The 14902-nt window shown below is 43.0% G+C and overlaps 1 protein-coding gene across 15 annotated transcripts in view; it reads right to left on the reverse strand.

Moving 5' to 3' along the window:
• The window catches only part of Itpr1 (inositol 1,4,5-trisphosphate receptor type 1), a 338511-nt gene that overhangs the window by 43392 nt on the left and 280217 nt on the right, over positions 1-14902 (reverse strand). For all 15 annotated transcript variants that reach the window (XM_029478979.2, XM_029478989.2, XM_029478987.2 and 12 more), the window contains 3 exons: positions 12995-13187; positions 7663-7785; positions 815-990 (listed from right to left, as the gene is read on the reverse strand). In XM_029478979.2, coding sequence (XP_029334839.1) covers positions 815-990; positions 7663-7785; positions 12995-13187 — 492 coding nt within the window. The remainder of the gene's footprint in view (positions 1-814; positions 991-7662; positions 7786-12994; positions 13188-14902) is intronic.

A 14902-nucleotide genomic window follows, 5' to 3' on the forward strand; every position in this document is an offset into this window, starting at 1 on the left:
AAAGTTCAAGGCTGAGCTGGGCTCTACAGCAAGAATATTTCAAAAATCCAAACCAAACCAAAACCAAATCAACAAAACACAATTTCAAACCCGCTGCCTTTCTCTGTGCTTATGTGGCCAGAATCCCTGATGCTTTAGCGATCGGGATACCTGACACAATTCTGTATTACCTGTACTTTTCTATGACACTTCCATTTTTGTACAGCCACGTCAGCTTTCTTACATGATTAGAATAGAAACCAAAGCCAAAGGAAGGTGTTCTGAGATTCCCAAGATGCAGGAGTCCCATGCCACCTATAGCCTTCCCTCAGCCATAACTATCTCCTAAGGACCCTGGACATCCCTTTAACTATAGTGACAGCACTCCACTGATATCTAAATAGTCATCCATCATTTCTCCTTCCCTCACCACTTGCTCTGTCTGTTTGTGAACAGTCCCTCTAACCTCTCCCCTCTTTTCTATGTGAGCCCTTTGAGAACCGAGTGCTATGTTAATATTTGATCATTTGATTTGCTGGCTAAAAACCTATGGTCCAAACAAACCTTTGGTCAGACTGACCAAACTAACTTGAACTTCGGTGGTTGCTACTGTCCCTGTCTAGCTCTTGAGAGGGATACTCCCAAGGAAAAGTCATGTTGAGGCCCAAATGATGCCCTGGGATACTCAATTCACCCTGAAGAGGTCAAAGGAAGATGGAGACTAATAGCATTTTTTTCTAGATTGAAAACCAAAGTCAAGATGCTAGGGACAAAATGGAAAGCATTCCTACTTACTCATATATGAGAACTGTACTACAAAGCGATTCATACTTACATTGAAAGCTCCCAGCAGAAACAGTGTGGGTTGCAACCCAACTGAAAATATCAGTCGTAGGATTGTAGAAGCAATTAAGGCCCGGATGCCGTGGGGCTTGGGCAGAGCAATGACAATGGCCAGAGAGATGAGCATGGCTGTCCACAGGAGGCCTGACCAGTGTGGCTCTAGCGTTCCTGGAAAGACAATACAGACGTCTTTAGAATTTGTTTTCATGACATCTAGGTGACAGAGTAAGATAGGTCTAATGACATTTTCTTTAGTTACTTCTCTAAACGATGTTCTGATTTTTTACCTCATTAGATTCCCAGTCATTCATGTTTCTTATGCATCCCCCCCCACCACCACCAATTCTCTGGTCTTCCTGTGTATTTTGGGTTTAGCTGAGACATTACTATTTCTGGTAAGTCATTCCTACTTACAAAGAACTTGCAAAGTGTTTCCTCCTACGCTATGTCACCATACTTCCTGGTTATTCCTATAGGGTCCCGTATGCTAGGGAAGGGCTCTACCCACAGAACTACACTCCTGGCTCAAATACTACTATTTTCTTTCTTTCCTTCCTTCATTCTTTCTTTAAGATTTATTTTATGTCCATTCATGTTTTGCCTACATGTATGTCTGTATGAGGGCGCCAGATCCCCTGAACTGGAGTTACAGATGGTTGTACGTTGCCATGAAGGTGCTGGGAATTGAGCCCAGGTTCTCTGGAAGAGTGGCCAGTGCTTTTACTGTTTGAAATATTTCCCCAACCTCAAATGCTGCTTTTTGCTAACCATCATTTTACTTGTCTGTCTTCTATCTAGACTCTTGAGAAAAGTATGTGGCACAGAGGACACACCAGATTCTCACTCAATAAATAAAACTCATTCTCAGGTCAGAATTTACTTTAGGGGAAGGAGGAATTGGAAGCCTAAGCTGACTTATATTCAAGATCTGTGAAGTCATACTGCAGGTTCCATGGCTCAATTTGATTTTCACAAGGGAAGGGGGAAGGCGACTTCCGGCTTTTGAGCATCATCTACAGTTAGATTAACCCAGTAGATAACGAGCTTCTACCAGTTTTTGTCATCTCTTGCTATTTCAGGTTCTATTTAGAGTGTCCCACGAGATGTCTTGGTTACATAACATGAGCCAACATGGCTAAAAATACAGTTCTGTAAAACACTCATTAAAAAAAATAAAACACCCCTATTGCAAATGCTGTCACATTCCGAGTCTCCCTCGGATGTAAACAAGCAGGGCTACATGATTCAGGACACTTATATAAAGGAGATTTTCTTCTTTAGAATAGCCAGGAGTGTAGTCCAGCTCAAGAGGAGGTACCTATGCAGGTGGCTGCTCTTTCTCCAGCTAAGTGACAGCCACCTGAGGCATTTTCTCTTCAACAACTGTCCCCCTAGAGCCAGCCACTTGCCTTCCCCCCCCCGCCTTCACTTTCAACATCCTTAAGGAAGAAAAGCTGGTTAAAATGGGCACAAAGTGGCAGTTCAGGTCCCCACTGTCCATGTGAATGTTGGATGGGTGTGGTGGCTCTCCTGTAATGTTCCTGAGTAGGAGGTGGAGACAGGCAATCCCCTGAGCAAGCTAGCTAGGTAGACTAGCTTGGGCTCAAGTGAGAGACCCTGCCTCTATATACAAAGTAGAGAATGGTCAGGCAACACACGCATTGTTAATATTGAACCTCCACACACAAGCATAAACATGTGTGCTCACACACATGTGACCACGTATACCTCATCCACAGAAAATAAAAGAAATGGGCACAAAGGTACATAAGGTTTATAGAAGCTAAAAATGTGGCTTCTGGGGGCAAATTAGCATTTTGTGCCCATGTAACAACTGTCACACATCCTGCTGTCTCTCCTGTTCTCATTAATTACCGTTCACTCAGCCCTCTCTAGCAACCTAGGTTGGTGCAGTATCTCTACTTTAAAAGCAATCCAGTCTTTATGCATTTTATCTGAAGTGACCCAGGAAACGGCTGGATGTACATGCCTTTTATGTTAACAGTCTTCAGCTACTGTTAAAATAAAAGCAGCAACTCACTGTGCACATGGATCAAGAATTTTGACAGTTTTTTGTTATATGACCATCACAGGATGTTGTTGCCACAATCAAGACCTAGAATGTGCTCACCCTGACAAACACGAGCACCCTGACAGGCTGCCTAGAGGTCTCCTCAGTTCATGTGTTGCCTCACCCCACTCCCGGATACCACCAGTGTGCTTCCTGTTACTATACGCTTGCAGTTCTCATGAAAATGGAGAAATAACTGTATTAGGAGGTAGGCTTGGGTGTGACTAACAAGTGCTTAAAGAATCATGGTGGCTACTCCCACTTCATTGTTCTTGCTGCTGAGTAATAGTCCGCACTATGCATGTACGGCAATTTATAATCTATTTATTCATTCACTAAGTGGATGGATGTCTGTGGTCATCCCAGAGGTACTGGGAATGTTGCTACTAGACCATTCAAGTGCAAATCTTGGAGTGAAAATGATGCTATCATTTCTTTTGCAGAAACACAAGAGAAGTAGACTGCTGGCTCTTACACAGAATGTACAATTTTGTGAGATACTGCCATACTACTTTCCAACCAAAGCAACCACACATTCTTTTTTCTTTTTTTCTTTTTTTGCCTTTCACTAGCCATTGATATTAACAGTCTTGTGATTCAGCCATTTTAGCAGGTCTATAGAACTACATCACTGTTCTACTTTGTATTTTACTGATAACTCTAGATATTGGCTATCTTCTTACATACCTACTTGTCATCCTTAGATCTTCTTTTGTTAATCATATGAGCAAATACTTTGCCCATTCTTTTAATGTGGTAGTTTTTCTATTACAGTGTTTTATGTGTTTTTAATCTGCATTTACATCCTGATATAGTGAGATAGTCTTTGGAGATGCCTTCCTCCATTCTCTGGCTTACCTTTTAGCTCATAAATGTTTAAAAATGTTAAATAGATTTCTTTTTTCTGGATACACTATGTAGCCACACTACAGGGCTAGACTATATAGCTCTGGCTGTCTTAGAACTATTTGGGGTTGAACTCACAGAGAGCTGCCTGACTTTGCCTTCTATGTGCTGGAATTTAACAAAAAAGAAAAAAAGAAAAAAGAAAAAAAAAGGAAAAAAAAGCCCAATTCCACAAAGCCTGGCTTCTAAAAGATTCTCAATGTCTTAACCATAAATATGGCTGGTACAACACTTGCACCCAAGGCCTGAAGAGGCCAAGGTAAGAACCTGGTCTTTTGATGCTATTAACACAGTACTGAAAACTAGTGCTAGACTCCAAGAGACTGGGTCTAGAAAGAAACCTTGGAGACAGCTGGAGAAATGTGAATTTGGACTATTACAAGATTTACTGTTAGTTTTGTTACATATGATAATGGCCTGATGGTTATATATATTTTAAAATATGCTTATAAGTTAGAGGCACACTGAAATATTTATGGTCAAAACAACAAAATGTCTAAACTTCTCTAAAATGTTTCAAAAATACAGTGGGGGGCTAGAGGAAACAAGTTTAGCAAAATGTTAATTGTTCAAGCTGGGCCGATGTACATGGCAGTTTGTCATGCTGTTCCTTCTACTCATGAGTAAGTTAAAACATTTCAATAATAAGAAAGTTTAAGGAGCCATACTGTCTTTATTTGAGCCATTGTGGCATGTTCACAGATTGAGTAGTATCTGACTCTGCACCAGGACTGTGCTTCTGACAGGTGGCTCAGTGGGCTGGGACGATGCTTTTGAAAAGGAGCTTTTAAGGCCACTGCTGCTCTTGGCTGCAAAGGTCATGTAAGCCACAGAACCACAGCACTGTACAAAATTAGATTGTTATAACATCTAAGAGGTACTTTTTAGCAATTCTGTTTTTAGAAAGATACTGTGATGCAAACATACACAGAAAATTTTATTTTAGAAGTGCTGGAGCTCAAATCCTGGTCTTGGTCACGCTTGGCAAGCATCCTACTACTAAGCTGCACCTACAGAGTCTAACACATACTGATCTCACACTGGCATTTTCAGACCAATTAACCAGATATATTTTCTGAGCAGTATGAAAACAACCATTTTCCTGAAAACAGTTGGTGCTAAGCACAGAAAATTTCCAGAACACATGTTACAAATGCAAGCATTCACTCTAATAGTGAACTGTTGCTTCAGTGAAAGGGGATTCATGGGTCACCTCAGCCTCTTTTCATTCCCAGGAGCTCTGACACTGCTTTCCATAAGTCCATTGGTATGAAGTTCTGAAGCCCATAATCCACAGTCTGACAAGGAAACCCTGTGAGGCTAATAAAGGTGGGCGCCATATCCGAAGTGCATCACCATAGAGTTGGAAAGATCTCAGCCATCACTTCGTTCAAGGGGTCTCAGATTTGACTGGTAAGAGATAGGCTTCTAAAGCTATTTTGTCAGCGCCTTCTAGGCATTTCTGAAGCCACATCAAAGCCTCAACATCTTCACTGTCAGCATCTTATAATACAGGAAACATCAAGGAGTAACCAAAGAGGCCTGCACGGAGTCACATGACCAGTGGCCAGCAAACCCATGGCTAGAATTCTACAGTATGAAGACTAATACTGAAGGTGAGGGGTGTCAACTCACTGTCCCCAAACACTGGTCTGGATGCTGGTGCAAACGAATAGTGAAGAAAACAGTTGGGGTGGATCATTAACGTCTATATGAAATATCTTCAGAGGAGTGGAGGGCAGAGGAGAGCTCAGCCAAAGAAATGGCTGGGTAATCTGCTGAGAGGAACACAGTAACTTCTTGTGTCCTTGAGCTGGAAGGAGACCGGGTAGTCACCAACAGAGGTTTGTGCTGACTCCCTGACTACTCTCACCTCCACTGATCAGAATCTTTGTTAAAGGAGCTAACTCCCCAGAGAAAAACTGTAGCCCCGTGTTCTGATCAAATCTTTTCAAATATTGACCCTCATGTTACCTAAAGTGGCATTTAAAGAAAATACATACACACATACATACATACACCCACACACACCCTGGGTCTGTGTTTAGATCATGCTTCAGTGAAGAAGTGGCCATTCAAATAGTGCCTTCAATGTAAGTTAAGTCCAACAGGAAAGTTAAGTCCTTGAAAGGGTATGTGGCATTATACAACATGTTATCACTTTAAAGTCCTTAAGTATACTTTTATTACACATGTGCTGCTTAGATCTATGACTGTATTATTCAGGTCAAATATTCTCAGTGTTTTCCTGGTCTGATTCTGGGGCTTCTTTATCCCATCAAGTGTAATACAGGAGGCAGGTTGTTATATCTAAAGGTGAACTGGTGGGCCAAAAAATCTCCAAAGAAAAACTTAGCTAAAAACCAACCTTCCTGGAAACTGGGCTACATGGGACTGGGAACAAGATCCCATGCTGGAGCACTTGCCTAGCACTCATGAGGGCTTCCATTGCGTCCCTAACATGGTGAGGAGAGAGGGAGGACATGAATTGCTAACAGAAGAGGAGCCTTTCATGTCTGCCACCAGAACTCCACAGTGCCAATGGCTCTCAAATGCCAGCTATCAAGTTGAGGGTCCCCAGTAGAGAAGTGTTGTCCTAATCGTTGCCATTTTTCATCAAAATATGTTGAAGGCTCATGTGGGCGTCTGGAAGGAGATGATGGGTGGGGGAAATCCACGAATGGTCGCAGGCGGCTCTCCACAGACTAAACACTCAAGGAGTACTGGCTACAGTCTCAAGACTTGCCTTACCTCTGACCTGCAAAAGGGAAAAAAACATTCCAGAGGTTTCTTAGTCTTTAGTTGAAAACCACTTCCGAAGCACAGTACGGGAAAACATACAGTGGCCTGACTGTTTATATCTATGCTATGAGATCAGCTATGCATCTAACTAGCTTGGTGTGATATCTCTCCTAACTTCTTGGATGCATGCTTTCCCTGTATGTAGGACATGGGGCTTAAGACAATTTCTGACAGTCTCAATAGCTCTTTCTCCTCTTTCTAACAATTTTAAGTTTACTTTAAAACTAGATCTTGGGTAAAAGCTAGCATTTCATCTTATCTGCGAATGGATAACTGGGATCCTAAATGGCACTAAAGATTTCAGTGACAGGATTTAAGACCTAAGACACAGCCTTCCAGAAGTCATCAGCTATTTCTTTGAGATTAAATATATTTAACCTGCTATGGTAGAATACGCCCGTATGTGGGTTAGTTGTATGTCAATATGACACAAGCTAGAATCATTTGGGAAGAAGGGACATAAATTAACAAAGTGTCCCCATCTAATTGGCTTGTGGGCAAGCCCGTGTTGCATTTTCTTGATTGATCTCTGAGGGTGATCTGACCCCTGGGCAAGTAGTCCTGGGTACTCAAAATTTGGATTCTCAGGCTTCAGAATTTTTTTTTAAATAAGATTTTAATAACATTTTATTTTAGACCTGGATGCCAATGGGATTACTTAGTATTTAATTTATTTAAGAAACGAATATCTCAAAATGTAGTGCAAGTCTGTGTTTTTCTGCAATGTTCTGTTAGTGAAATCAAAAGGTAGGCTGAGCTAGCTATGAGGACCAAGCCTGTGAACAGCACTTTGATTCCTGCCTCAGGATTTCTGCCCTTATTTCCTTCAATGACAGATTGTGATGTAGAAGTTCTTCTTTTCCCCAAGCTGCTTTTGGTAATGGTGTTTATGACAGCAACAGAAACCTTAGAAAAATAGAAAAAGCAGGATGACAGCCTGGATCACCAGAAGGCCACAGCAAGAGAGGAGGAGCCTAGGTTCCAGGCCTGCTTGTCCTTCTAGCAAGATGGTGTCTCAAAAAGATAAGGCAGAACACTTAAAGAAAGAAAGGTATGGTTACCTCCCCTCACTCCTTTAAATGGATAGAAAAACGCCACCAGCAGGTTCATCAGGACGGCCAGGTTGAAAGAGATGCTGCTCCAGAAAGACATGTTTCGGGCACACCAGTACAAGACAGGTTGGGCTGTGGAAACAGATGAAGCCAGTGAGGTTGTTGACTGCCGCATGTCAGAGGGCTAGAGCTTGCCACAGCCCTTACTTCTGCTAGATCCCTACAAGTCCACTCTTGTTCCCAGTCTTGATCCCACCAGTAAGAACAAGAATTTGTTTCAGAGCTGGCACACAGTCACATGACATCAGGTCATTGGAGAACTCATGAACAGAGGCTTCATTGGGGTACAAGGGAGAAGAGAAGGGCAAAGGCTGGGCCATCGAAAAGTCCTTCGTGCCCTGTCAACTCCACCAGTTGTGGAATCTGAGGGTTAGCCAGAGTTCAAATACTGAACTTCTGGTTCTCCCCCAGATCTCCAGTACCAGATGAGATGCCCAAGAATTCAATTAGCCTTTTAGAAATGTCAGAGAGACAGAACATTCAGAGTTGGTGCAGCTGAGCCTCTGACTGGGCCTGGTACCATTTTCTTCACTTAAACACCCCATCAAGTCCCTTGTGTGGGACAGTTACCCCCCTTTCACCATCAACTCACTTGCCATTTCCCTCAAATGGTATAGTTGATCTCAAAACCAAGGAACTGGGGAAAGCAGATAGGGTCAGCAGTGGAGTTTACATCCAAAAGCTCCAGGAGAGAAAAGATAGGACACAACGCTGTAAGTTTATCCTGACGTGGCCATGCAGGGGACAGCTTCCACAAGACAATCTCGTTGGATATCATTCCCTCTGCTCCAGAGCACAGCACAGGATATGTGAGACAGGAACTCTATTTTGTCCCACCTCCCCACCAGTGAAATCTTCTTTGTAAAACTTTAGGACAGCAGCCAAGCCTTTGGAAACATCCATCCAGAGAGTGTTATGGCACAATTAAAGAGGTCTCTGGTAATTTAGTAACTGTTGATAATCATGTTGGAACTTGGTCACGGGCAATGTTTCAAAACTGTTGAGTTACAGAGCTATGAGCAATCATCTAGTTTGAAATTCTTCATCTTCAAAAATAAGAGAAACCAATGCCCAGACATTGGAGGAAGTATTCACGATCTTGTTTTCCCAATTAGTGATCATCTGGGGTTAGTAAAAGGACTAAGACAGATGGCAAATGTCACCATTCAATGGAGGAGCTGACTAAATCCAGTCAACTGCCAGGTAGCAATGTAATATTTTGTAAAATAGTAGTGAGACAAAAATGAAATCCTTTTTTGAGTCAAGGTCCCAAGTAGTATCAGGTAACCAAGTAGTGTCAAACCAACCACACAGGTTAGGATGACCTCAAATTTCTTATCCTCCACTCTTTTACTGAGTACAGGGATGGCAGCTGTGTGCTACTGTGCCTACTTTATATGGTGCTGAGGATCAAACCCAGGGCTTCACATATGCTAGGCCAGCACTGTATAACTGAGATACATCCCAAGCCTGCTGAAACAAACTGAAGATGAGAATTCATCTCCTCTGGCTGTAGCAGCCATTGGCACTTCTATGGGGACCGAAGTGGACACTTGTGATACATGTAACAAAAAACACCTGAAAAGGTCAGGAGAGCTGAATGCTGAACGTTGGTGATTGCTGAGGCTGAGAGACAGCTTCAGGAAATCTGACAGCACCCTCTCCACACTAATGTATGCATCAAAAGCTCATAAGAAGTCAAGAAATACAAAAAGCTAGCAGAAATCTGTGGTGGTCCTTGGAAGCCAGCATTCCTTAAATGAGAACATGTCCCTTTCAGTACAGCAATAATAAATGATCTTTAACTAGGGTATATAGCTCACAAATAAGTTTAATTTCTCAAAGCTAATATTCATTATGCTCTCATTTTGAATCTAAACAAATAAATAATCAGTTCTATAGCTCAAACAGTTATTAATCCAGGTATACAGTTATGGTTAACGATCCACAGTATCTTTACACTTCCTATGATACATTGGGCTAAGTCCTATCCTTCTCCAAACCATCTCCCTTCTCCACATAAGGTGCTTCTACAACCTAACCTAGTGGTAGTTCCCACAAACGCACTGTGCTTTCCATATTCTCCCTCTGCTGTGAGATAGCACATGCCCCAGTCTTTGATGGAATACCTTAAGAGGGGCAGCTAATTATATTGTCCTGAGTATGGCTGTACCTGTGCTATGATTCTAATATGAAAAGGATACTTTACATGCAGGCATTAGGTTTCTAAGAGCAGGTCACAAAAGCTCTGTGGCTTTCTTCTCACTCTTGCTCTTCAATCATTCACTCTAAAGAAAGCAACTGCCACGTTATGAAGATTCCCCAGATTCACTGGAAATGTCTATGTGCAGACGAAAGGAATGCCCTGATTTCAGAGCTATTAGAGAGCACAAAGAAGTGGACTCATCAGGGCCAGGCAAGTGCTTAGATGACAACAGCACTGGACATTATCTCAGTGGGGACCTAATGAAAGACTCTGAGATATAACTATCCAGCTAAGCCACTCCTGACCACAGGAAACTATAAGAAAATGAGTATTTGTTGTTTCAAGCCATTGTGTTTTGTGAATGATTAAAGCAATTAACATACATTGATGCTCACAATGTCTGAAACCTCAGTCTTCAGCTGGTGAATGTGTTATGTTACATGACAAAAGGGACTGACAAAGTCTTTCTAGTGAAAGGAGGAGGCAGAAGATTCACCCTATCCAGATCTGGATTTTTTTTTAAAACTCAGTGAGAACCTCACCTGACTTCCAGAACAATAAGATAGTTCATGTTCTTGTAAGCATCGGAGTTTGATATCGAAGCAGCAGGCAATAGAACATACCTCCCCATCCCCTAATCTTCTAGGCTGTGTCAATCCAAATCCTGCTAGATGTTACCACCATTCATCCCCTTCTTTCAAGTCCTTCCCCATACTTCTGTAACCTGTCATTGCTTGATTATAACCCTGGTCATAATCAACTTCACATTGTAGCCACTTAAAAATCTACTTGTGCTGCCTGTCTTCTTACAGAGTGTAAGTTCCCACAGGAAGAAATATCCACGTTGCCAAGCCCCCCTCCCCCGTACCTTGCAGCATGTTGTCTTTTCTAAGGATTGTAATTTAGTTGAACTGATATATTTGTCACACACCAGCAGAATGGAAGAACGCTGGCACCCGAGACAGACAAAGCTATTTAAATAACTGCATCCAGGGCATGTCTCGGTCACAGTGGTTCCTGGTTTGTGTTCAAGAAACTAGGTTTTTCTGGATGACTTAGGACTCCACACAAGCAAATGCTACCTCTAATGTCATAAGCATGAGGGAAAATTCCAAGCAAGAAAGGGTCAGCATGAGCAACTCTCTCTTAGCTTCCTCTTGCTCTGTCATCTGGGTTCCACAGCCTAGAGTCTTCTCTTCACCAGATGTGTGATCTTCAGGTGTCAGAAAAGGGATGGCCTGAGAAAAGCATGTGTATACATAGAAGGGTGTGTGTATATCTTTCAAGAAGAAAGCAGGAAAGGGCTTCTGTGGAGCAAATCAAACCGGGTGTTAAACTGCTTTAGAATTAAAACGTTTGCAGAACCAATTTCTTCTAAAAAACAAATTTCTTGATCTTTATTTTATATGCATGGGTGTATAGCTTGCATGTATGCATGTGTATCACATGATGCCTGGTACTCACAGAGGCCAAAAGAGTGTGTCAGATCCCTGGGAACTGGAGTTACAGATGGTTGTGAGTGGCCAGGCAGGTGCCAGGAAGTGAACTCAGTTCTTCAGCAAGAGTTGCCTGGGCTCTGAACTGCTGACCCATCTCTCCAGCCTCATACTGATTTCTTAACACTACAAAACACTCACATCAGTAGACAGGCAGACACTGAGGGAGAACTGCCTACTGACTTCCCATCACACCCATCACAACCTTCATGACTTCAGCCAAAGGTAAGCTAGCTTTGCCAACACAACAGGAAACTCTGCACACTTGGCAGAAGTAACTTGCTCGGGAAAAGCAGTGTGTTCTATTTTAATTCTGCTTCTAATGAGTACATCTCTCCCCTTCTAAATACTTGCTTTGTTTAATTCACTTATTGTTTTTCCATTTTTCTCTTAGTCTATAGCTTTGAAGGCAACTAAAAATTTTCAGATGACAAGTATTGTTGTCTTTAAACTTCCCTAAAACAAACACTATTTTTCAAAAGCCAGGAAGATTGAAACCAGAGGAGGCATTAGCTATAATTTACTAAAAATCTTGGAACGATGAGGCAGCCTCTCTGGAGAAAATGAATCTTGCCTACCCACCGGTTCCCAGAGGGTCTGGGGATGGGTACGCTGCCTGCCTGTGTCCACAGAAGCGGTAGATGGTGGAGGTGAAATAGAGAGCACTTCTCCCACTCCTCGGTGCTGAGGACCTGCTACTCCTCTGATTGCAGGAGAGAAGGGAAGCAAGGAGGAAGGCAGACAAGGTAAGCCTGGTGAGGATGGCAGGCCTGGCTCTGCTCAGGGTGGCAAGGACCAAAGATTGCCCAAGAGATCCCAGAAACTGTGCTCTCTCTTACCCTGGCCGCACCCTGCAGAAAGTCTCAAAGATCTCAACTAGAGCCTGGCTTTAAAATTGAAAAAAAAAAAAAAAAATCCTGGCTCCCAACTCATACACAAATAAAGCACGATCCTTTAAAGTTGGTCACAACAGCTGCTGCCAAGTACACTGCTGGTGCTGAAGGATCACATTAAAGACGCTAATGAAAACTGGGAGTCCAGAAGCCCTCTGGGGGAAGTGCTATAAATGTGCCTTAGACAAGTAATCTTCATTTGACTGGGCTGGCTTTGTCATGGGACCTGCTGGTGAGCCACACTGCATCTTAGATGGCAAACAACTGTACTGCCTATAAAATGACTGGGAGTTCTGACCCTGAGCCACTCCATCAGAGGGAAGAGAGAGAGTCTCAGGAACAGGTGTGCCAGTCTGCCCTCAGCCCGAGGGAACCATCCAGGGCAGGAAAAGGCCTGGGCTTTTCTCTAATTAGTTTCCATAGGGAAACACCTAAATTACAGGCACGCTAAGCCATCCACGAAGCTCCTAGGCCAATCGAATCAAATGCTGTGTGAATGTAGTCCATTTAGGGCCCTTAGATTGAACCTGGATATTAAGATACCAAAGTTCTCTGTATTCAAAGGGGCACACCAACACCAACCGTTCCTGACTCGATTGTCCTTGGAGGTGCACGCACTCCCCTGGGCAGGTGTGAAGCCTCAGAGCTGTACATTCCCAGAGCGTGTCCAACGCGCTGTGACTCACCTCGAAGTTTCTTCTGCCAGTTCATCTCGTTAAAGAGGTCCTCGGAGCGCAGGAAGAAGTCATTGATCTTGCTACCTTGCTCATCCCGCTCTGTGGTGTAATATATTCGAAGTTTCGATTCCTTAGTCAGGAATTCACAGATGCTGGGCACGGGGAAGACGATCTGTTCCATTGTCCGGTCCAGTCTGACAATCTAGGGTTAACATGGAGGGTAAGCGGCTATTCTCAAAGTCTTTTACACACACTCTTTTTCTTTGCTATTGGCAGTGAACTCTGGTTTCAAGGCTCAGGATAATGTGAATCTGTCTGATTTGAGAGCCCTCAGCTGTGTGCATTTGTGCATGCACACTTCCAACATAAAAGTTTTGTAAAGTCTATATGAATTTGCCTAACCTTATGCTCCATTCATTTAAATATGAAAATATGATCAACCTCCCCCCTTAACATCTTAATGCTCCTCCACTGTTTTGTTTGTTTGTTTGTTTGTTTGTTTGTTTGGTTTGTTTGTTTTTTGAGACAGGGTTTCTCTGTGTAGCCCTGGCTGTTCTGGAACTCACTCTGTAGACCAGGCTGGCCTCGAAATCAGAAATCCACCTGCCTCTGCCTCTGCCTCCTGAGTGCTCGCACCACCACGCCTAGCTTGCTCCTCCACTTTTAAATACTGGTTTTAATTTTATGACTGTAGCATGGAATTTCTTTTTAAAAAAATAATCATTAATAAAAAAATATAATCACTAGAATCAAAAAAGTATTATAGTTACAACTCTACATACTCCCAAGGTACTTTAAAATGATGCTGTTTTGAGACTGTAGATAAACAATGTACAACCATGACTACATATTGCTGAAGTGCTTGTCAACAAACAACTGATAAGCTTAAAGACAACCAGCTCAATTTCACAAGCTGACAAGCTCAGCCAGGGTAAAACTCAGCAGCAATAGACGCCAGCACTGTAGAGTGTAAAAACGAGTTGATCAAAATGAACATATGGGAAACCCATTTCTCATTTTCCTTTAGATAGGATCAGCTTTCATCAGGAACAATTTATACTGTGCTTCAGAACACTCAGCAGAGGTTGGTACTGTACAATGGAACTTTCTATAATGATAGGGCAGTTCTTGGTGTGTCCACGAGGACAGCCACTAGTCACAGAGGCCACCAAGCACGAGGCACATGCAGTCACCGCAAATGAGCAACAGAATAATTGCTTGCATCTAACTTTGCGTTAACAGGCACAGCTTGATGGCTATCATGCTAGATAGGGCAATGTTGGGTCATAGTATATGCCACACCCACTATTCTTCCTCAGATAGCAAAACTGGGTTAACTCTGGATAAGATCCTTTAGAGCAGACCTTTGCTTTTCTACCACAGTTGCAATGACTTCTTACACCTTGTCATAATGTCTAGAATGCATGACATCTGAACCAATATGCCCACTGCCTCTGGGAGGACATCAGTGTTCCTTAAACTGGCTTTGTGCTGCTGCAGGGGTGGGTGGCTGCAGGTTCGTTCCATTTCCTCCTTAGGCGGGCTCCATCTCCAGAGTAGTCTGTTTCCAAGTTTAGGACACTGTATTAAGTCACAGTTTCAAGGGCAGAGAGTTCTAAAAGGTCACAGGCTGCAGTACACCAGAGACATGGCCTCTTGGCCTTTCTGCATTCTTCCCCAGAAGCTGAGGAGGTCGAGTGAAGCCCAGGGCTGACGCCCTTGACAGGACGAGCTTGCTCCCTCTCTCAATACCTTTGTTCCCTGATGGGGCAAGAGAGATGACTCAGGCCCAGTTGGAGTGGGAAACTCTTATGGAGGTCAGACAGGTTCTCACAGCTCTGACTGCGTAAGTACAGAGGAAAATGGTCTTTATACCAGGGCCTCCTGAATCTATCTAGAGCTCAGGTTTTGGGGTGG

The sequence above is a fragment of the Mus caroli genome, unplaced genomic scaffold (assembly GCF_978045245.1).
Source record: "Mus caroli unplaced genomic scaffold, Mus_caroli_1 scaffold_7, whole genome shotgun sequence".
In the NCBI taxonomy this organism is placed as follows: domain Eukaryota; kingdom Metazoa; phylum Chordata; class Mammalia; order Rodentia; family Muridae; genus Mus; species Mus caroli.